Source organism: Camelus dromedarius, chromosome 20 (genome assembly GCF_036321535.1).
Source record: "Camelus dromedarius isolate mCamDro1 chromosome 20, mCamDro1.pat, whole genome shotgun sequence".
NCBI classification, from domain to species: domain Eukaryota; kingdom Metazoa; phylum Chordata; class Mammalia; order Artiodactyla; family Camelidae; genus Camelus; species Camelus dromedarius.
Genome location: NC_087455.1, coordinates 16,220,526 through 16,245,518, shown reverse-complemented (window position 1 = coordinate 16,245,518; position 24,993 = coordinate 16,220,526). Strand labels below are relative to the sequence as shown.

General features: G+C 38.1%; 1 protein-coding gene across 8 annotated transcripts in view; it reads right to left on the bottom strand.

Annotated features, from left to right (window-relative positions):
* Positions 1 to 24,993, bottom strand: part of ENPP2 (ectonucleotide pyrophosphatase/phosphodiesterase 2) — a 101,121-nt gene that overhangs the window by 51,516 nt on the left and 24,612 nt on the right. For 5 of the 8 annotated variants that reach the window (XM_064476875.1, XM_064476873.1, XM_064476876.1 and 2 more), the window contains exons 2-8: positions 20,459 to 20,561; positions 11,070 to 11,225; positions 7,085 to 7,210; positions 5,028 to 5,088; positions 2,965 to 3,062; positions 2,670 to 2,749; positions 1,779 to 1,898 (exon numbers count right to left, since the gene is read on the bottom strand). In XM_064476875.1, the coding sequence (XP_064332945.1) occupies positions 1,779 to 1,898; positions 2,670 to 2,749; positions 2,965 to 3,062; positions 5,028 to 5,088; positions 7,085 to 7,210; positions 11,070 to 11,225; positions 20,459 to 20,561 (744 nt within the window). Of the gene's footprint in view, positions 1 to 1,778; positions 1,899 to 2,669; positions 2,750 to 2,964; positions 3,063 to 5,027; positions 5,089 to 7,084; positions 7,211 to 11,069; positions 11,226 to 20,458; positions 20,562 to 20,782; positions 20,850 to 24,993 lie in introns of those variants that run through there. The other 3 variants (XM_010988424.3, XM_010988423.3, XM_010988421.3) reach the window with 2 other exon arrangements.

The window sequence follows — 24,993 nt, the reverse complement described above, 5'->3', positions numbered from 1 at the left end:
TGTGTCAACTTTGAGAGTTAGTGAGGAAACAGGCAAACAGAGTGAAAACAGAGACTTCACTTCATGGAGCAGGTTAACAGCATTCCCTCCGCTCTGTTTCTGCAGAAGTTAATGACTATGTGGACTCATCTTCTGAGTCATGCCAACCCCGAGGGAGCCTAATGTCAACACTTGCTTTAAGTTGATCCAATTTGATAAAATTACTATTTATCTCTATATCTTTTGTGGCTCTTCAAGCAAGCTTGCTTCCATGACAAAATTAATATAAAAGACCAACTAGCAACAGCTTGACAGAACTCTAATTTCAATCATTTTATTTACACCTAAAATGTTCCTCTATCATAAACTTTGTTTGTGAAATCCACCCTGTAAACAAATTTCGCTATGCTTACAGCGTAGGGCATCATAGATTTCTGGGAGTCCAGCCTGAATAAAGACAGCAGAATCAGAACTTCTACTAGAAAGAAACACTTCTTCAGACATACAAGAAGTCTTCCAATGTTTACTTTTTTAATGAAAAGCCCATATTTAACCTTGCATACTAATTTGTTATGCAGTATGAATTTTTTTTTTTACCATAGATGATCTTTTCTCAAAGAGGAATACCATTTTTTTTCTTCCTTTATATTCTCCATTTTGCCCATAGACTGCAGCAAACATTTCCAGGTAGGTAGATACGTGGATGTGTGCAGACACACTGTCCACTCTTCCTGCCAGGGCAGATTGTACAAAAATCTCCCAGCCTGCTTTCCTAACTAGTGCTCCAGGAAGCCACAGCTCCCTATCAGAGTTGAAATGCGATGGAAACATTTGCCACCCTTCCTCCACCTATTTCTGATCAACTGCGTGTACTGGGATGTGTTCCTACAGGGCTTTGGGTCCTTCTAGCCAGGGTCACATGCACTTCGTTCAGTTCGGCACATTCTACAGACATGGTTTTAGGTTGCTGCTTTGCTCACATCTGACCAAAGCAAGATGCCTGACCATACCCACAGTCACAGGAAAAATATTGTGCAGAAAGCCACCTACATCCCTTTTTACTTTCTGACCAGCCATTTATTTGATCTGAAGTAAACAGGATGACTTCTTTCAAAGTATTAATTTGCTGGTCCAGAATCAAGGTAGGATTCCATTTACTATATGTAACTTCTAAAATGTTTTTTACAAAAAGATTAAACAAAAGAATTCCTAAATTCCTTGTGAGTTTCACTGAGCCTTTCTTTCCTCAGCAAATGTCGCTGCTCTAGTTCATATGGCAGATGCGACAAAATTTTGCAGCTGTCATGTCATTCACTTCTTTTGCACTGTACCCCCAAATTCAGTAAATCTATAAGATCTGACTATTCCTTCTTCAAAATGTTTCTGAAAGTCACTCTTTTGTCACCATTTCCACCACTATTACCCTAATGAAGACACTTGTCATCTCACAATTTTATACTCAAAACCTCACATACACATACACGCATATACACACATAGGCACATAAACACATGTGAATATACACACATTGTATACGCACATGTATACACACATATATAAATATACACACATAATACAGATGCACATAGATATATGCACATACATACACACATATATTATGTACACACATATATTATGTATATATTGTATACATATACTATGTACACACATATATACACAGTATCAGAAGACAGAAACATTGCCAAGTATGAGGAAATTAAACACATCTTTTTCGCAGGTAAAAAATTTGGTGATGAAATGTTCCAGTGCACAGCCACACACAAAAATACAAAACTTACCGGTTGACCTCCCCACCACCTATGATTAAATTTCTCTCGCCCTCGAAGATGGAAAGTGGCATCAAATACAGGATCATACATTGAATTGCCAACAATTCCGTGTGATTCTGGATACAGCCCCTTTGTAGAAAAGCAAATTTATTGTTAAAAATAATCCATACATAATAGTTCTGTAATAAAGTTTCTTATCATAGAAGGTTTTAGAGAAATATTTAATTTCCAAATTTATATAAGATATACATATTTAACCTTTGTATGTGTCTGTCTGTGCAAACATGAATATTATCTAGGGACTAATTATAAGCCATCTGAGAAACTTAACATGATTATAAGAAATTTAATATTTGGGTTTTTTAAACTGTTGCAATTAAGCAAGATGACAATAATTTTTATTACAATAAATTAACGTTTAGATTGAAATTGACTGATGTGCTTCCAAAGAAGCTTCTACTTCTAAATACACTATTCCTTTTCTCTAGGTTGTGTTTCTATCCCAAATCCCCCAAAATTAATTCAATAAACAAATCCTATTTTTTAAAGAAGAAAGCAAGGTAGAATTGGGAGTATGTGAAAATTAAAACACAGTAACCCTAAAGTCAACATTTTTATTTGAAAATTCAGGAAATAAAGACCAGATCTTGTGGTATCTGAGACAGGTTGAATGCATGTGTTCAGACAGAACTGCCCCTGAAAAAACAATTTTAAAGCTGCAGTGAAGTCCAGTCACCCACAAAGTTGTAAAAAGCATTTACTATGAACAACTGATACAGATAAGATGGAAAACAGAAAGATTTTCTTTGAACACTAAGGAACATGTTTTAAAATTTCCCTTTAAGTCATTTCAGGATGAAATCAGCTCTTTGAATTGACACCACTTGAAAAAATACTTACAGTGGCCAAAGTGTATAAATTAGGGAAAGTTTTTGTCGGGTACACCGGCCTCATGTAGGGGGAGTGAGTGCCACAAGACCCTGGAAACAGAATTCAGATATTAGAGCAAGAGAACAAATAAGAATCACTTCACGTATGGAAATAATGGAAATCCATTCTATAAACTGACAAAGAAACATGCTACCTTCACTTTGGAATTTCAGATAGTAAAGCCAGAGATCTCAAAGCTGACAGCTTAGTGGTTACTGTGCAGATCATGGATTACAGATGAGAACACAGTATGAAAATGACTTACTTAGTTTTTCAATATTAGGCATGACCTTGCTGCCTTTCTTCATATATGATGCACGGAAACCATCCACAGAGAAGATGATTAATGGAGGACGAACAAACCTTAAACAGTAACACATTAAGCTTTAGAAAACCTGTTGCCACAGAGTTTGCATTATTTCTAGTCATTCTGTATAACTGGAACCAAGAATTTCCAAGATGAAATTTCCAGTGAGGATATCTGTATCAGCCTGGACTTCTAGTCACATAACATTTGTGGTGACTTAAGTCCAGAGTTAAATGACCAGGGAAGGGACTGGACTCCAGATTTCCCCTAATGTGCTTTCTGCACTGTTGCCTCTTGCCTTGCAAAAAGGTTTTTCCACAATGTAAAAAGCTGTTTTATTTGCCTAGAATATGTATTCTCCCACTTACTACCTGAAAAACTCCTATTCATTCTTTAAAACCCAGCTCAAGATTTCCTCTTTCATAATATTCGTTGCTCACACTTCTAAATTCCTTTAAGATATGAATTGATACCTGTTTTATCATTCATATATTTTACATTATATTATAATGTTATATTAACATGTTTATCTCCTTCATTAGTTTCAAAGCACAGTTTGCGTCTTATTCATCTTTCTATTTTGAGGCCCCATAGCTGGGCTCCCATAAATATTTATCACATACAGGAAGGGAGGGAGCGAGGGAGGAGGGTGAAATAGGAGCACTCCTGTCACTAGAATGAAACACTTATAAAGAAATTATTTTAGGTTTAATTATAAATTGATCTCAGAAATAATTTAAATTGTTGAAGCTCTCTAAAAATTAATCAATAAAGAACTAGATTATCCTTCTAACTAGGGCACGACTGATGAAATAGGGCCTTTGTTACATTCTAAAGATACAGTTGGTCAATCAGACTTGAGAATACTAAACCATGTGCAAAATTGTTTCTAACGGTTTGAAGATAATTCAGTAAGCATAGACTTGAGTTCATTTGAAGCCATATAATAAATGAAGCACATTTTAGTGTGTGGGGGGTAACTTCTGGTTTATTTATTTGTCTAATTTTTTAAACAGAGGTACTGGGAATTGAACCCAGGACCTTGTGCATGCCAGGCATGCACTTTACCACTAAGCTATTCTCTCCCCAAATGAGGCATATTTTAAATGAGTGACATATAAAGCACTTAGAACAATACTATATGAGTTCATTATTATCATTACTATTATCATTCAATGCTTCTACCACATATTGCTTTTTCCTCAGAAAGAACCAAACACATTTTAAAAGTCAGAAACTATTGCCATCCCATTCTGAAAGTCCAAAGAAGTTCAAGTAGCTCATTAATGTTAAAAAGGAGACAAAAATAAGAATATCTAAATACTTGGATTTTGTGTCCCAGGCTGTGCTGCCTAAAACAAAAATATACTCAATCAAATGCATTAATGAAAACACATTTGTAGAAAACTAATTTTCTGCCAGGCATTTTAAGGGTCCATGAATTTTCAACAGTTTCCTGGAAGGCGTAATAAGTGCCTTATGCTGGTCACACTTGAGCTGTGGGATGTCACTCAAGTCTGGCTGTACCCCAGCAGAGCAGCGCTTCAGTGGGTTGTCAAGTTTCCGTAGCATCTGGTTGGAGTTACCATCTTGGATAATATTTTTAGTTCTGTCGTCCTCCCCTCAGCCACCCCACCACCACCAAAAAAAAAAAAAAAAAAAAAAAAAAAAAAAAAAAAAAAAGCAGCACTTCAGGGAAAAACAAACCACTGCCAGAAATGTTTCTTTCTGTCTTCAGTACTGTTTAGATATAATTTGTAAAATCTTCAGCTAAGGTGAAACACAGAGAATATTCAGTCTCCAATACGTGCAGAGGTGATAGGAGGGAAAAAAATTTTCATTCCCTACTTCAAGAGATCCATTCTAGCTTTTGACTGGTAAATTACTCATAAGTACTCATAAGTTTGCCTATATACGAGGATTTTAGTTTTATGTTGTTTGTAACCATTTATCCATCCACAAGCTGTGATATTTTATCAACTAAAGCATAACACTTCATAATACTCATAGAGTGCACTCACCCTGCAGGGCATTCCGGAGCCTTTATTTCCTCACAGTCATCATCTACCCAATGGGACTCTCCTGTAAGGAAAAATGGGTAGACTTTTATCAGTGAATTTAATTATAAATGCCATCCAGAGCCTTGAAGAATAGAATTGCCAGACCTGTGTCCTGTTTGATACTTGCTGTTTATGGGACACCATCTAAAAAGCACTTCTGAAATAAAGCCTCGTGTCTGCTTTGCCTTACTAAACTACACCCATACATGATGAGAAAGTCTAGATTTAATAACCCCAAGTGGTGTTTATTTGAGCCTTCTGAGTCTAGATGGTTCATAGATAAAAACACTAGTGGCGTCAGTGAACAAAATTCCATGTTTGTTTCTCCTCCAGAAATAAACTGTTTGGTCATTAGATGGGACATTTTTTCCTATGCCACCAAACATCTCAAAGCCATAGAAAACATGACAACTTCCCTCTAGTTGGGGAAGAAGATTTGGACTACTCAGGGATGATAGGTGAAGACTGCATTAGAGAGACTTTTTGCCAATGGATCTGTGTATAGCCCTTGAGTTTAGGAATTTAAAAAAAAAATGCTATCTTTTACTTTTATCTTCCACCAAAACTGAGAGCATAAACCTATGTCTTTCTTGAGTTACTTCTATTAAGAATATCGAACAGAAAAGAGCTCAGGTTAAAAAATGAAGTTTACTTTGGAGAAAATGAAAATTATCAAAAAGCATTTGCTTTACATTGTCCTAAAAGAAACAAAAATCATATGCCTTGAATGTAAGTCACATTTGTGACCAAGACTTTGAAAAACTGCTCCCATGTAAAGAGCACCGGAAATCTCATCAAGAATCTACTGACTGTTGTGTAAGTACCGAGCTCCTTAAAATGGGGAAGTTTTACCACACGTGTATTAACCCAGGGTGCACACATGAGCACCACAAAAGTACTGCAACTAGAATTTTAAACCAGCCAACGTTTCATGATTCAATGACCAATGACACCTAGGACTTTATTTTCTCCTCTGATTGCCTTTGTGGTTTATTGGTACATTTACCAGGGAAATAAAAGGGAAAAGGAAATAAATTCTCAATTTTCTCTTTTATCAACAGTTACGTAGGGAAGAGAAATTTTCCAAAACTCAGCATTAATGTAGTACATCTTGCCCCAACTAAACATTACACATATTTCAGAACAAATTTGCTTTTCCCCCAAAATCTTTTAACAGAAACTCTTCTTCAATGTTTCATGTCACAGCTGGGAAGAGGACTTAACCACTAAAAAATGACTTGCAAACTTTACACAAAGATTCTTGGATCTTTCCATTAATTTCTATAAGTGGATGTCATGGCAACTTAAACTCCTTGAAGACAGAAACTGCATCTTTTATACGTTCGGCAGTCCACTGACTAGGATTTACTACTGGAATAAAAACATCATATTCTACAATCAACCACACAAAGTCAGCACACATGCATGCATGGCTTTAGGGTATAAAGGGAGTTACTGGTGCCCCATCCCCTTTAGCAGCTAGGTCCCCCATCCCCAGGCTGCTGCTAGTGCCTCGGCTTACAGCTTATACCCGGTGGGTACAAAAGCCATGTCCCTTGCCTCAAGGGTAAGAACTTGGATTTACTTTCCAGAGCCCGCAGTAGAGCAGGCCAAGTTGACTTCACCTGAGGCCACATCCTTGCTTATCTCACTCCTACCCCACATCCCCTGCTCACTTATGTGGTCCTCCCACAGAGCACTCCCCCCAATAAATTCCACATACAGAACTTCTGTCTTGTGCTCTGCTTCTAGGAAACCTGGCCTAAAACCAAGACAGGAACTCTTTTAGAAATCTCTTCATTATATGGCTCTATCAAATTATGGAGCTGGGAGTTATTTCCATGTTATTTCAGATCAGTGAAATGCAGAGAAGCAAAACTCAGACAGAAGCATGTGAAATTGAAAAGAACCACCCAGTCCTGCCTCCCAAGCCCACATCCAAGGTGTTTTACCCACAATATCCAAGATCTTTTGGAATGTCTCCAGTTTTTATTCTTTTCAAGTTCAAGCCGATGTACCTTTGCAAACCACTTGGTAATTGGTGCAGCAGTCTCCCTTGGCCAAGCAGTCTTCCGAGCAGTGGCAAGCATTGTCTTCATTTCTTACTTCTCCGCACCTGTCCTTGGTGCACTCCCAGCCTCCAGCTGAAATCGGCACAAGAGAACACGTTCATGGCTTCACGCAAACCAAATGAAAGAGGCCACAACTGCCAACCAAAAGAGCTAAAACCCCACAACATTTAATCTGCTTGTGAAATTAGAGCTGGCCTGCAGCCTAGATGATATTTGGAGGACTTACAAATAGGATGGATTTTTAATTTTTCAAATCAGAGTACAAAGCCAAATGCCATTGGGCTCCTTTGGAAAAATGGAACCCTTAACCATTTGCAAACTATTGGTCCTAAAAGACCAATAAAATGTATGGTGTACAAGGCCTGCAACACCTACGTCACGGGCATAGCTGCAGTAGCTGGGCTCTTTTATTTTCCAACTAACTTTAATCAGCTTGATTTAAATACAAGTGATGGTGCCACAAAACCACAAAATGAAATCTGCCCGCTAGATGATGCACCTGGAAGTTGAAGCCCTAAACAGACACGAGGCATACAAAGGCACACGAAAAACATTCACAGCTCTAAGTTTTGACCAAAATGTGGCCCTACCTACAACCAGAGGTTAGAGTGCTTATTTCCAAGGAGGCCAGTTGCTAGGCTACGGGTTTCTATCTAAGCGCACTTAACTGACAGCTCACAACTCAACTCTACCAAGGAAATATATTCAGAAAAATAATATTTTCATTTTAAATGAAGTGCTGTACTTTTTGTATGACTTTCATCCACTAGCCTGTGAGTTCCGCGGCAAGAAAAATCACATCTCTTCTTTCACCACTGTATTTCCAGTACCTGAGCCTTTGCCTGGCAATGCCAAGTGTTCCATGAACGCTTATTAATCTAATTGAGAGTTATCATAAAAATAAAATATGGCTCTTTAAACTCAGGGTTTTTGTATTGAGAAACTTCATAGTTAATTCAGTTTATTCAATAAATACGTCAACTATGTTCTCCATGTTCTGGGTGCTGGAAAGGTAGTGAAGAACAAGAAAGACGAGGTCCTGCCTTCATGGAGCTTACATTCCAAACTGGGAGAGACAGACCATAAGCAAGTAAACTAGTCAACCAGATCATTTCAGCTTGTGCTAAGTGCCGTAAAGGAAATAACAGGATGGCACCGACAGAAAGTGATGAAGGCTGGGTTGGTCTACTTGACACAGAATGGTCAAGAAAGGCTTCTCTGAGCTAAAGGACACTTCGTGTCTTCATCTCTTAAAATACGTCATGTAAGTGGAAAGCAATGTCTTAGAAAGCAATGCTGCTCCCCAGTAACATTCTACCAAGAGATACTGCTGCTATGTGCATAAATGGGTAAAGAGATGTTAGTTGCCATGCTAAAAAAAAAATCCAACTACAGTTTAATTCCCATTTTTTTAGAATTACCTTCACAACCTGATTTCATTCTCTGATTTTTTTTATCCTGTATTTCTTTCCACAGCTTTCTCTTCCCAAGCAGATTAAACGCTTGGGAATTCTTTTATGCAGGATCTGCTATTCCCAATGGTTAGCAATTTTCCAAGGTTACTTTGACTGACAGATGCTATGCATGTTTTTTCCCCAATTCAAGGGTAACTACCAACTAATATAATTTTATCCTCCCCTGCTTCCAGAAGAAAATCCCTTTGCTTACAGAAGAGCCTCACTATTAACAAGCTGGTTTTATTGTAGAATTATTAACTTTGTGTAAGAATAAAATTTTAAAATTCAGTGACTACAAGCAAAGTATGAGTCAGTCCACTGTATAATTTTCAAAGCAAATATGGGGATAAACATAAAAATATTTAATCTTATTAGATAATAAGAAAGCTATCAGATCAGAAAAAAAATCTTTTTAAATGAGAATATGCTGAAAAGGGAATGGTGAAAGGCTCTTGTACCCTTTGAGAGAATTATGAACTTTGAGAAGCACAATTTTGTAATATATATTTAAATTTTAAAAATGCATATATACTTTGACCCCAAAAATCTGACCCCTCAGAATTTATCTTAAGGAAGAGACAAAAATATGAATATGCATGAACAATATTCATTGATACATTGTTCATAATAGCAAAAATTGGGGAAACATAAATGCTGATCAATTACTCAACGAAGTGGGTTGCATCTGTTCAATGAATACTATTTAGGCTTTTAAAAGGATGATGTATACGAAGGAATATAAATACAGCTACACCCTCACATGGGCATAAACATACACACGTATAAATAAAAGCACACATACATTCTAAACACACACACAGTCTTGGAGTTTACACTGAAACATTGATTGTGTTTATCTCTACAGAGGTGTTAGCATAGTAGAATCAGAAATTTCTTGTTTTCTCCTTCAACCTTCTGTTATTATTTAATATTTAACTCTTCCACATTTGGCCTAAGTTATCTTTGTACACAGGGAAATTAACTACTTTAAAATGTTAGCCCAGATTTATTAAACCTGCAAGGAAGGGCATGCGCTACATTCAGAGAGAGCTAAGCTAGAGTCAGGAGATCCATTAAATGTCACAAGGAGCTCTCAGATCAGGAATCCAGAGGGGCTGAGATGATGTGTCAGGGACAAGATACTCAAGGCAGAGAGAAAGCATACAATGCTAGTTAGTCCCTCAGTGCCAAGCAAACACAGACTGCTGGTTTGAAACAACGTTTTAAAGCCAAAGAACTCTGCTGGAACATCTGTTCCATCCATATATTCAGTTTACAAGTTTCTCAGCATTTAAGTGTGCAGACCCACAACTAAGGAAGCTGGGAGAAGTTCCAAAGGAAAGTAACCCCCAAAATGGCCAAAAGTTTGGAAAATCTATTATACAAAAAAAAAAAAACAAAACAGACTAATAAAACTTATTCTGAGGGGAAAACAAACAACTCAGAACTAGTAAGGGAGCTGATGTCAGTTTTCATCTAAATCAAGGTCTATTTCTTTACTAAAGGAGAATAATGTTTCTGTTTCTAACAATATCATTAAAAAAAGATCAGATTAATATCAATGATAATGAGTTAAATTTTTTGAAAGAATCATCTAACCGTAAGAGTCAAAAAACAGGTAATAATCTGTCATGAGAGCTGTGGAATCTCTGCATTTAGTGGTCTTAAGAGCAGGGTCGCTCATCACGTTTCCCAGAGACTGAGAATGGGACGCTGCCCAGAGGCGTGGCGGAGAGCCGGTCCGGTGTCTCCAAAGTCCCATCGAAAAGTGTTGGGCCTTGGAAACACAGCAAGAACGGCAGGACCCTCCAAAGGTGCTCCTTCTCAACTTGAGCACATTCATCCAGAGGCCTGTGTATTCTACTGACTGCTCCAGTGAAGAAGAAATGTAAAGAAAGGTCAGGAAGACTGCAGAGGAAGATTGAGGGCTGCCCTGAGCATGCGATCCCAAGCAGAATTCCATAACCATTTTCTTCTTGCACAGAGAACGAGAATGACCTCAGGGGAGACCAATAGTCACTGTATGATAAGACAAAATAAAACAAATGCTAGATACTGGACAGGCAAGCAGAAAAATAAAATTAAAATTAAAACAAAAATAAAAATAATAAAAAAACCCCAACACTTTAAGAATGTGCACAATTTCAGCCCAGGTATCCTAGGAGTGAACGAGAAAATCGACAGCAAGAGACAGAAATAATGAGGATGAAAAAGAAAAAAAAATGCTGGCCACAAATACTTCCAAAACCAGCAAATAATGACTACAACTGCAAAGAACCGTCTTTGGGTGGGCCTTGTGTGGAAACAAGAGTCAAGTGGGGTGTGCCCATAATACAACTGATAATCATTCAAGGAACAAAACTAAAACCCACTGTCTGGTTTGGCCGAAGCAGGGTGGCAGCACCAGGGTGCACCACAGCAGGGCGTCTTGAAGCCGTCTAACGAAGGCTAGAGAGGACTCAAAAGTTACGCACCTGTCTTCAAACAGAGCTCATCAAAGTCATGGCAGCAACTGCTGTAGCTCTTACACAGGTTGTCACACCGACAATCAGGGGGTCCAACCTCTTGAAGTTCAAAGCATCTGCCCTTGCAAGATCCGGAGGTGTTGGTCCAAGGAGAGTCTGATAACACTACAAGACACAAGAGACAAAGGCAACGGGACTGAAGTGTGGATTATGTTACCATGGGAAGGTGGCCCTGGGAAGCAGTACAGTGCGGTGATACAATCACACTCTGGCTGAGCAGCCTGGCTCCATCACCTGCTGCTGGCTACGTACCCTTAGCAGATTCCTTTGCCAGTTTCCTCATCTATAGAACAGAGGGAGTAATAAAAGTAATTTGAGGTTTAATAAGAATTAAAAGAAACAAACCATGTAAACCATGTAAACCATTTAACAGAGTGTCAGCCATATGGAAAGTAACAAATGTTGGCTATTGGGTTTACTACCGTTGACAATGATTATTACTACAAATCTGTGACGGTTAATGTGTGCTATGATGCCAACAGAGAACAGAACTTTGTTGTACACACTTAGAAACAGAAGTTCATTCCCCTATCCAAAACTCTATGGCTTTTGTAAGGAAAATTGAGCCTAAATGTTCTAAGAACAGTCTGAACAGATGGGCTTGGAATAGAAGACTTTTAAGATCTCTTCCAGTCATAAAATCTACACTCATAACCTGAGTCACACAAACACAAACTCTACAATCCAGACTTTTCAAAAATAATCCTCCATTACCTTCATATGATATAACTGTATATCTAGAAATCTCAAGAATCAACTAAGAATGTGGAAAAAAAATTCAATGAGATGAAATCCTTAAATTTGTTAAGAAACAGGCAATATGAGCTCAAAGATTAAATGGAAGCTCCATTCATCATAGCACCTAAAAGGTAAAATATCTAGATGTAAATTTAATAGGACATGTAGACTTACACAAAGAATACATTAAAACTCCACAAAAAAGATATTTTAAAAGATTTCATTGAATAGTAAGACATACCATCTTGGAGGTAAAAACATCAATATTATAAAAATGTCAGTTCTTCCTAAATAAACCTAAAGATTCACTGCAATTACAATGAAGATATAAAAAGGAATTCTTAAAACTTGAGAGGATATTATAAGTTTATCAAAAAATAAACATATGAAAACAGAAAAAAACTGAAAAGAAAGAGTAATTTGGTGAAGACTAGATAGTAAAATATATTCTGAAGTTAAATAATTAAAACAGTTTAATACTAGAAAATAAAGAGATCAGTGTTGGGCATGAAGATGAGAAATGGGGCCAAATATAAGACAATTTATTTTATACTGAAAGTAACATTTTAAATCAGAGAAAGAAAGAAGGATTAATCAATAAGTGAAAAAAAGGATTGCTGGGGTAACTGGCTGACTAGAAAAAAATTAAGCTGGGTCCTAGCTTACATCTTAGTTTACAAAATAATTAATTTCTGATGAAGGGACAGTAAAAGCAATCTCACATGTGTTGCTAGGAATGAAAATTTTTGTCAAGTAGAACACAATGTAGAAGGATCTATCACCAGTTTAGAGTGCATCTGAATTTTTCACCCAGAAATTTCATTACTAGGGGTTTATCTCTCATGGGTGTTTGCAAAAGTTTGTCGAGATATACATACAAGAAAGCATCACTAGATCCATTGATGCTATATTGCCCAGCCCTTGAAAAGAACAAGTCAGATCTGCATAAGCTAATAGGGAAACAGCTACAAAATTTACAAACACTTTTAAACAGCAAAGCACAGAAAACTGCTATCATAGTAAATAGTATATTATAGTTTATGTTAAAAATAGTGATAAAGAAAGAAATAAGGATAGAGATAAATACAAAGCCAGAGCTAGAGACAAGAGAGGTGGGGGGACACAGGCATTGAGGAAAGGTGCCCATGTTTTGTTTTGTTTTGTTTTGTTTTTTTCACTGTAAGAAACTCTTTAACCGGAACTACATTTAGGGAAAATGAGAAAGAGATAAGCAAGGGGACTTTTTAGTTTGAAACTCCTGACATTTAACAAATGCCTTTTTGTTTTTTTGCTTGCTTACTTCTCCTGTGTGTATATATGTATACATGCATATGTATATATGTACATAAAGTATACATTATATAACATATAATATATAAAATCCTAACAAATGTTACTTACAACATGCTATTTGTAACTTTATTTCCTTATTTACTTTTGTAAATTTTTCTTTTTTTTTTTTTTTTAATAATTAGTATCCATTACTTGTAAAATAAAGAAAACACCAGAAGCAGGGTTGGGGGAACAGATGTTAAATGACATTTCTAGGTTCACTAAAGCCATTTATCTGAACATCCTGTTCATCCCTTAGTCTTTTGTCCTCTTTAAAGTCAGAGTCCCCCAGTCCTCGCCTGTGTGGCATTAGATCAGTTCAACTAAAGCAAACAGATTCACTAGAGCGTGAGATGCGAAGCACTTTTGCATGGTTGAATCTGGGATGTTGAAATACATACCAACCACACCAGTTCAGTTTAAGAAATAATGTCAGGTTTCCAATGCAGTCCTTTCCCTCTGGTTCATAAACCACATTTTTCTATTGACTGTGGCCAACCTATCAACAGTGCATGCTGGACCATAAGAAACCATGAGGGGAGAAGGGTTAACAAGTGGAAAAAAGGAAAAATAGAGAAAGTCCTAGAGTAAAGAATAAAGATGAGAAAAATGTTTATAATTGAATTCTTCCTCTTGTAAGGGTACTGCTTAGACCGAGTCATTCCAACAGCCACCTAATAAATCCTGAGCAGCATTCACGCCCGTGACTGCAGACATAAATACGCTCAGCTATGCTGATAGCTGAGACAAGCCAAAGGGGTCCAAAGGCACATTGTTCTCAGCTGTTTGCTTGTCCAGTCTCCTCTTCTTTATGGCACCCCAGCCGGCCTGTGAAATTTTCCTCCATTCATGCCCTTTGCTTTCCTCTGGTAATCTTCTTCCTTCTTTCTGTCTTTACTTTCAAAATATCTGTATGAATTTTTAGCTATTTTAAACTGTTCTTCATCCATTCTATCAACACAATTTTTACCATTTTCTTACAACATTAATTACCCTCTAAGTTCATCCCTTACTTTGATTTTGAAAATAGCTGAATTTCACTCAATTGCATGTCCCTATCAATTATAATCTTCCTTGGCAACTCTTCAACTATAGGCAGCTTTGTTAAGAAAGAGTTGCACTTACAGTTGTAATGCAAAGATGTATCTCATAAGAAGTATTGTTTTCAGGACTGGGTTACCAACAGCTTTCAAATAAGAGTAAATTCCAGGGCCTGTGTGGATTAGAGACACATACGCCAAAATTCATTCTTGGCTGACTTGGATTCAGCTGACAGTGGCGGGAAAAGACATAGGAAGAGGAACAACTGAGCCATGTACTTCTTCCTCCAAGAGCTGAACTGCTGTGCCTTTTTTCATAAGATAAAGTGAGAGAGTAAAGAAAGTTCACTTTGCCTTTCCACGGCCTATTGCATCCCTGCCATCTGCTTTCACAACAAGTTCTAACCCTGATTCTTTTTGTAGTTCTGCAATTCATCCCCCATGTGCTGGCTTTTTCATTCCGTGTCCAGGTCCCCACACCAGGCTAAGGACAGATTTTAGGACTTCCCTTTTGATGGCACTTGATTGAATCCTTAGATATGGAAAGATTCTCTGACTCATTATGTATGAATTCTAAAATCTGTAAAGCCTTCCTTTCCCAGATCTAAAAATCTCAGGACTAACAAGAAAGACAAAAACACAAACAAACAAACAAAAAACCTCAAAAGGATCAAGTCAGAAATCTGTTCTAAGTTTGATGAGGGCTTGAAATTTCGTATGAGGCATTTGCCAAAACTTTTATGAGATTCAAATGCTATTGCTGCCTTTTCAATTATATATTTAAATGATGTTATTTTAACTCAAAGAAATAAGTTAGTTCCAGAATCTTAAAAAATAAATGACACAGGTCTACACAGACAGAATTTCGTGTTTTAAAAATAGGTACTTTGAATTTTAAAATTCATGTATATGTACATGTATGATATATATAAAAACAATGCTATTACAATCATTATTTTTCACAGAAGCATAATTTCATGATTAAAAAAACCAATGTAAAACATTATTTCATTCAAATTCATAATTCTGATAGAAACCATCAGAAGTTATGAATTTGAGATTATTGTTACTTAGTTAATTAAAACATTGTTTCTAAAATATGTACACAGAGGTAGTACAGTGGAATTCTAGTGCCATTTATATGTGGGGAAAAAACGATTGATAATTTAATTCAACTATTGGAAAAAACCTAACTCATGACAAGAGCTGTGACCTAAACACTACTTCATCATGGACCCCAATCATATTTCCCTCTAAATCTCTCTGCAAGATGGAAAATTTCAGATTTGGATGATGGCCAGCGAGGGAGGCTGTATTTAAATTTGAAAACATTTAGCTCAGCCCAAAGCTGGACAGTTCTTCTAAGTCTTGTCTGGTCCTGCATTCAGAGTTTGCGATAGGACACCCTCTCTGTTCCTCCCATTCTCCATGGTTCTCAGCTCCAGTATTTCCTGAAAGCGATAGTAAAGTCTGGAAATGAAACAGACTGTGGTTATGCCACCACCTTTTTCAAGAGCATTGAAACAGATCTCGTTCTCCTGTGTCTGCCCGCCCTGTCTGAAGTATAAAATGCAAGGAGGCAGACAATGTGGAAGACATTCAAAATGCTGCCCAACTCTCTAGAATTTAATACTGTCTGATGTCCCTTCTGGAGTATATGATTCATTCTTTCTGGTCATACTTTCTTCTACTGAAGTTGCCATTTTTTTCTCAATACTGTTGCCTTCAGCCCTTAATAAAAAGCACTTACGTATAGGCCTGCATGTCAGTTATCCCTGCATCCTAAATACATCACTTTTTATAAATACTCATGACTTTGGCATCACTGTCCTCTCCTCCTCTTCACAGCTTCTGAACCAGATTTCACAGACAATTTTTTTAATAAATAGGTCCACCTGGGAAATTTTCAAACACCTGCACTTTCAATGTATTTATAAATACAATGTCTTTTGAGGAATCTCCATACTGTTTTCCATAATGGCTGCACCAAACTACATTCCCACCAGCAGTGTAGGAGGGTTTCGTACACCAGAGATTGACACACTGTAATTCACTCTACTTCAATAAAATAAAAAAAGAAAGAAAAATAAATACAATGTCTTCATGTAGAAAGACCTCATAAACTGCAAGAAACAGATTTCTAGATGACTTGAATACAATTTAAAGCTTTAATTCCACTTATAAACCAATCAATTAGCATTTATGATAGTAGTCAGTAGTGAAAGTCTGAATGATTTACCAATCTTCTATTAAACAATGAAACATCATTTTATATAGCAGCGAAGGTCAACTTGATAAGATAAAAATTTAGACACTGGTCTTCAAACAAAAAGCTAAATCAAATGTATTATCATATATTTAACACCTTATATTCTCATCAGCCTTAATACAGCATTTTGTTTTCAAATACCTTTTCAGATAAAGAGGCAACATTATTCCCGTTTTCCTGGTCGGAAGATCAGAACTCTAGGCCTGATTTAAGCTAGCAAAGGTTTGGCTAAAATTTTAGATCATCTGAATGTAACTACACGACCATTTTTATGAACAAAGGATTTTTCAAATTATGTGCATAAGCTCTGAATTTTAGATGTGCTTTTTAAGACATGATTTTGAAAGATATAATCTATATTGAACTCTATTGAAGGCTGAGATTTCTGGTGAATGAAACAAGGTAGAAGACTCTGTATAGCTTTAAGATAAATGAGAAATAACTGCCCCAAATTGCCATTTAACAAAGACCTGAAAAATCCACGCTCTCTTTAAATTCTGTTTAAGATGATTTCATTTCATTGACTTAAACTCCCCAATTTCTACCTTAGAGTTAACATAAAGTCCCATGACATGACAGTCCTCTCAGTTTTCCTCGCAGAGTATGGCTGCCATATCTTTCGGCTTTGCAGTTTCCTACATGCCACCACCCGATCATTCAAGTGGCTTTTCATTATAAAATAAAGTCCCCGAAGTTATCGAAGGAACATGAACCTTGCCACTCCCGTCACCATTGTCTGTCTTCTCTATGATTCACAAGGAAAAGCTTTACTCACAAAGTTGTTAGAGACACTCTTCACTTCACATTTCCTCATGAGTTATGTTCATATTCACATACTTTTAAACTTTAAAGCCACTAAAAATGGTAATGAATCAGACTGAGCTTTCAAGTCTCTTCTAGCCAGTTATTCACAAAAGCTTTCAAATTCCCCCTTGTCTTTCAAGTATTAAGTTGCTTATCTCCAGAGGATATCCCATTTCCATCTGGTGAGGGAAAGAGTGTCTATCCCAAACTACAGTGAAATAGACTCCACCATCACATCACAAACACACACATGCACGTTACATGAGTGCACACACACTTGCACACACATAAATTCTCTCACAACCTTAAAGGTAAATCCAGCTGGCTACATCAGATGTATAGAACAAGGCTGTCAAACTGAATTGCACATATTATTTACATTTTCTTTGAAAATTTATTCCAGCCATCTCATATTCCTGATTGCCCATTATATTTACCCAAGAGTTATAATTAGATCTGCTCATCTCATATCTTCTAATAGCTTGATAGATCCTTTGTGATTTAGGAGAAGTCCTATTCCACCATGACTGCCAACAGATCACTAGATCCTAACAATAAATCCAGCTAACAAGGGTGCTAGTTAATTATAACAGTTTCTTTGCATTGCCACAGCCTTGAAACTAACACCTCAGTCCATAGTACAGCTGTGAGGGTCTACATGTGTGCAGAATGTTCTTTGCTACTGTTGAGAACTCGGAGGCACTACTTTTACTAAACAAGAAACTGAATGCTTTTGAATAAGAGGTCTTGCTCTGGGTCAGTCTGAAGCTGGCCATAGATCAATATCCTTTGTGTTCCTTCTATTTGGTGGAATAATCTTGAAGCACTGAGCTTCCCAGGATTCCTTTGGCACATGAAAGCATTGTTGAAAATAGGCTTAGAAGCCTTTCCTCCTAGTAAATTGTCCGCCCAGTTTTTTCGGATCCATAGGCTTTGCTGACAGAATAGCCAACCATATGTGTTATTTCAGCCACATATAACATTTAAAGAGATGAAAATGCTTAAACTCTCTGCACTGCGCTCTCACCCAGTTTCCAAAGTACATCTTGGTCTTTATTCAGGAGAAATCAACCACAATGCCTAAAATAGCTAAGCTACATCAACAGAAAATTAAAAATAAAAAGTGCTCAGGCATACCAAAATTCTAAACTCAGACTTCAATGGCATTGCATCCTAAGACCAGCCTTCCCAGTGGTAGAATTTTCACTAATAAAATTTTTTTTAGAAGATGCCATAAAGGCCAAAAGTAATCAATGATTTAATTAAACAAATCAAGAAGCAAATATTTTGTGGTATATATAAGTTCACTTTGATTTATAGATTATGATTCAGCTTATATTATTTTTCCAGAAGTAGCATTGATTCATTAGCTCTCATAGTTGTTTTTAATAATGTATGGAAGCAACTTATTACATACAAAATATATTCAAGGATTAGTAAATCTGGTCTACATTCTTCAGGCTCTCCTGCAGAGAACACACACTTCAAAGGCAATGAGACAAAATGGACAGAATCATGGGCTCTTTTTTTTTTTTAATACAGAAGGAAAATGAGAAATCATCTAGGCCTGTTGCTCACTGTACAACCAAGGAAACAGACCGCTCCAGTGACGTCCCCATAAGTGGATCGAAGGTGCCAGGCTGGGACTTTCATGACTATTTTCCAAAAAAGTCAACTTTGAAAATAATGGGTGACTTGATTTTACACATTCATCAGGGCAATAGCGTTTAATATCGGTTTTAGCCAAAGTAATAGATTAACAAGAAACAGGAAAATAGTTCCCTCTAGGGTCCACTGGGAAGAGCCAGCAGCGGGCTCTCAAACTGCTAGCTTGCCCACCTGACCCAGCTAGGGGTCCAATCCCCTTTCCAGTCTGTGCAGTTACAGTCAGTGTGAATGGAGTTACACTTGTCTGGAACAAGAGAATGAAGTCTTTGAAGAGAGCATTTGTTACCAATAAAAACGGGATTCTCCAGCCCAGTGACCTACTCTCCTCCCCTTCCACAACAGAAGACAACTCATTTTGTCCATTTGGCTCCCCGGAGAGGGTGCAATGTTTATGATCCATTTTCTCACTTTTCACCCCAAGCACCCCCCTACTTGGAAACATTAAACTACTTCTAATGTAATTCTTTCAACCTGACTCAAAAGTAACCTACTTGATGGAAGGAAGGCTTAGTATACCATCCATGTATGGATCATAACTTGGTAAATAAAAACTCATGCTGGCTAAACAGAGACAGGTGATAGTCTTTTATAAGAGTCAAGTCAAGAAATACAGTGCAGAGAAATACAAAACACACAGGAAGGCAGACAAACATGCTGAGATGTCAGGGAAAGTCAAGAAAATATTGCCCCCTAGAGTACCCGTTACTTAATATGTAATTTTTATTTATAAAACCATCAGCAGCTCCAATTTCCAGGAAATTAACCAACTCATTACTTAAGACCAGGCCAGTTAAGCCCCCTCCATCTGCACAAGGAGCTCCTTTATAAGAATTCCCACACTGCTTATGGTGCCGAGTATTGTAAAAGGGAACTCTTTCATTTCAGTCCTGTTAGTGAGGTCAGGACACACTATTAAAACCCACCTCTCCTCAGGCCCAAAGGAAAATCAGTGAGTGCAAGTCAATTTTGTAAGCCCTTCTAAGCATCTCCTCTCTTTTATATTTTTCCTGATTTAGGTAAATCTTAATCTCATAGTCCTGAAGTTTCATAAAGACAGTTCCCTGCCTTCTTTACTCCCATTCCTCTTTTTCTCCAGGTCAGAACTTTCTGGAGTCAAATACTACATCCCCTGCCGCGTGACCATAAATCAAATTCATGTATCTCTAATGTGAAGCTAGCACCTGTTCTCACCGCTTCTGTTTCAGCCTTGTCTATTCATAAGAGCTTTAACTTTATTTTAGCACTTATAAATTTCAGGGGACATAAATCTAAATAGCCAGTTGTCTATCATGAAGTGATCATAAAATGTTCTCTCATTAAAACCGCATTCTCTCCCCAGAATTATACACAGAGCTGGTTTTATTCCAGAGAAATCTAGGACTAAGTTACACTGCCAGATTAAAGATGAATTTTTTCATGAGCTGATATTGATCCCCCAATATATATTATTTAAAAGGACTGAACATGGGATTAGTTGCTGCACTTACCTGTGGGAGGGCCTTCATCCCATCCTTCTGCCCTCTTAATTCGATTGGCTGTGAATCCTAAGCAGATATTGACACCAACAGCAAACGTGAACAGGGATATTACCTAAGGGAATCAAGAGACCAGATTGTCAGTGCAGCCAGTCAGCTCTAAATCAAATTCCACGAAGGCAAGGCAAGTGCCTTCACCATCACCACCCAGTCCTACACGCTCCCTAACACACCACACAGCGCTGTCTTCCTTTTAAAAACAAAAAGGAAAATTTCGAAATCAGAAAGCAACTCTGCAGAGCAAGGCTTTCCCCTGTCAGTCTGTCATTCTCCTACCTGAGACAGCCGGAATGAGTTTCTCCTGGCCATGGCAGAGGGTTCTTGGAAAGCCTCTTGCAGTGTGTTCTGTTTGCCTACCCTGAATGCACTGCTTTTTTGGGGCTCTGAGTTCAGTCTATTAACTACAAGCAATCCCACCTGGGAGGTTGACAGGCTCCTCTGATTTGTCCGAAGCTTGATTTCATCACGGTTCGTTCACAAATCGCAGCTCTGAGCATAAGAAGCTTGAAACATCCCTCTCCTCTCCTCCACCCACTATCGGTCCCTCCCCTGACACACAGATACTTTCATGTGGTTTCCTCTGGTAACATAAGGGTTTCTTATGTCGCTGTAGCCAATAACAGTGAATGCTCATTTTCCTTCCCTCCCAAAAACACGGTTTTTAAAAAAGAAACCAAATGGATTTTATCCGATAAAAATGAAACAAGAGTCATAAAAGGGTTTCTACCGGCTCTCAGCTTTTAAGGTTTACAGTGTGGTTATTCAATGTCGTCAACTTCACGACTTCATTTAAAAAAAACAAAAAACAAGGAAAGTTTTATAATTTGTAAAGCTAATAACTTTCTCTGTCTTGCCCATGTATTTATTTTTCTGGCAGTTTAAAGGACCCTGTCCCTATTGCCACATTCTTAGCTGCTCCTGACTCTTCAGATATTTCTCACAATGAAATCTCCCAAGACTGTAACTAAACACAAGAGATAGCATTATTTTTCCCCCATGTTGTTGTTAGACTTGAGAGAAGTAACTTTTATCAAACTATTGGGAATGCCAGCTAAGCAGCATAGAGTTCTTCTGCCCTATGAGGAGGGACCAAATATGTTCTCAAGTTAAGTTCAGTTCTCTCTGCCTCTTCCTCCCTCGGGGTTTTTTTTGGGGGGGGGGGGTGGCAGCAGGGGTGGGATGGAGGGGCTTTACTAGTGATTGAATTGAGGAAGGAAATCTCAATGGCAGCAAGCATTGAGCTTTAAAGAATTGTTTCCCGAGGTTTTTCCCAGATAAATTATCATCCAGCCACCAAACACTGCGTCCTTTGATGCTATTGTGAACATGACATTCTCCTGAACGAAGCTCGTGGGCAATCAGGAGACTTCTAAAAGAAATCGAGGGCTCAGAAGCTGAAAGATCCTTAAATCCTGTACACTTTCAGGATTCAGATGAGGGAAGAAAGCTTATCTTGGCTTTTTCTCTGGCCAGGCTGGTGACCCTCGTTCTCGCCCACAGCATATGCCTGCCCGTAAACAACTGCGGTGCTTACCACGCAACAAATTACCGAGGAAGTCGTGGCTCCGCTCAAACAAAACCTGATAGCACAAAAGCAAGAACTTGTTTACAGCGGATTGCACAGTAGGCCTGGGTTTCATTATACATTCTAGAATTTAGCAACAGTTAATCGAGAAAAAGAAACACAGACTTATAGTTGTCTTTCTAAAATCCTTTTCGTTTTGCACTCCTGCAGAGATGGCAGGCTTATGGACTTCTCTGCAGAACTGTCTCACTTTCGTCTGTGTGCCAGACTGAAATGATTTGGGGTCGGGCATTTGGCAAGGCTTATGAAAGATGTTAACCCCACGTGAGATTTTTCTACTCTTTATGTTCAAGTTCAGAATGCAGGCTGGCTTTTGCAAGGAAAACTGTAAAGTCAAAAGGAACCTATAGAAGCAATCCTGTGATTGCACTGTATACCCCAGAGTTCCAAATGTTCCGGAAAAAAAAAAAACCTGCCTCCCCAGCTCTCCAACCTCCCCAGCCCTCGCCAGAGTCCAACAACTTTAGAATCTGTCTGACATTTGATGGTAGAAACCCAGCCTGAGGACAATGAAGGCTCTCCTTGAAAAAAATTAGACTCAGGAGCTGATCATTATCTATTAATTTTTTTGACATGCAGGGTTGCTGTGCAGGGGGGAAAAGTCTTAAGTGTAATAGCTAAGTTTATCCATAATTGGCTTCTGTACAGCACTTGTTACCAATTATCTAAGAGGACTGAGCTCAGCCACTATATCTGTTCACCATTCTGCCAAAGAGCCTTGTCTTCTGCTGGGTCATTGTGCATACGGAACAGATTCTCTCTCTCTCTCTCTCTCTCTCTCTCTCTCTCTCTCTCTCTCTCTCTCTCTCTCTCTCTCTCTCACACACACACACACACACACACACACACACACCATCTAACCATAATTAGACAGAATTTTACCGAAGACATCATTATCAATTAACTATCAGGAGGATGACCAAAGTCCTTACCTTGGGCATCAAATCAATCGCAAAATAAAATTACCCCTCATTATCTAAAATTGAGAAAACCAAAACACCAGGTAACACATCCCACAGCATCTAGAAACTCAACTAAAAGGACTGAAATATAGTCCAAACCTTTATGATGAAACTAAATCAAGAAAGTTCACCTGCTCTGGTATTTAAGATTTTGGTAAAAGGTCACCTGTGTTTGGATCAGTCGACGAGAAAGCGAGTGAGAAAGCCTGAAATCAACTTTCAGCTTGGTTTGCTAATCCAGCCATGTTTCAGAGAACACTGCCCCCTGGCAGAAGAAAAACCAAACAAATCTTAGAACAGTCTCAGGCCCTAAAAGTCTTTCTGTGCTTCTCAAGCTTTACTGGGCATGAGAATAATCCTGAGAGCTTGTTTAAAATGCTGATACTTACACCCGCCGCCCACCAAGATTCTGATTCATTAGCTCCAGGAGATGGGGAGAAGGCAGAGGGAGTTTAGGAGCCAGACAAGAACTGACACAAAAGGCTAGTCTGATGCGAGTAATGTGAGGACCATAGAGCATTAGAATCAGTTACTCTCAATCAATTAATTTATGCCCTGAATGTTGACTTGCTTGGCCTAACTCATAAAATAATTTTAATATATCAGTCATAGGCTTCACTACTAATTGGACACAGTTTAGATGTCTTAATGACAAACGGTGGCTGTTTGTTCCTCCGTGGGAATCCTCTCCAAACTGTAGGCAGCAGGACAGTGCTTTATTTACTTTACTGGTGGTACGCAGCAGTGGCGTGTGTATTGCTTAATTGCAATACAGTAGTTGCATTTATACAAACGCACAGTCCATCTTTTCATGAAATAGTTCTGTGAATCCTTGTTCCCAAGCTCTGATTAAGGTAAGAGGGCTTGAGGTTAACAGTGATATTTGAAAGATATGTAATTGAGGGCTGTCATTCTTGCTTCCTGAAATAATTATGAAGTTTGCATGAGCAAATTCAAACTTTGTCTATATCCAGCTTCTCATGGTGCAGAATGAGCTGCAGTCATGGCGCCTTGACTCGACTTAACTCCATTCCCAGAATACGTCTACGACTAGGGTGCTAGACTGTCTCTGACCACCTGGTTATCAAGGGTATCATGTAGCAGTCACTACAGTACGTACAGCAGGAGAGTAAGAAAACAGCCCCTGTGTGTGTTCTTTCTCTCCTGTTTTAAAACTCTTTCATTTAAAAACTCTTGTTTTTCAATTCTGCTGTGGTTGAGGACTATGAGCAAATTCAGAATGAAAGCTGGACAATAGTTTTCACAAAAGGGATTTTTCCAATCTACACGTAGCAAAAAAAATATGACTGCTAATAGAAAAACAAGCAGGCTCAATTGCTCTCACAATCCAGGACTGCATATTTGTATAAAGTAGACACCACTTAAGATTTTAAACCACAGAGGCAACGTTTTACGGGTAATCTGTGGTCCCAGGGGGTTCTCCAGTAGAGAAATAGCGTATGCCTATACAAATGCAAACAGGACGTGTGTTATTAGTTATTACACAGCTGAAAGCTGAAATCAACACTGTCACATCTTTCAATGACTTCAATTTCTATCATAAACTTCTATGCATTACTTACTCCCAATGGAATGTAAGCATGAGCCCCTGCACCAGAACACTCTCTAAGAATATGCATTCATTGCACAAATATTCACCAGCTCCCGCTGTGTACTAAGCACTCTTCTGGGCACTAGCACTATACAAGGAGCCAAACCAAACATCATCCCCTGCCCTCTATATCAATCAAATAGACACAGAAATCAGTGTAAAATTGCAGCTGTGGCAAGCATAGTAGAGAGGTAAATGGTGCTGTGAGAACATATAATTCAGGTTTGATGTGGTCATGGAAGACTTTGTGACGTGTCAATTGAACTGTGAGATGAGAATAGAGGGAGTCACCAGATAAGAGAGGAGGAAAGGATTCTAGGCAGTGGGA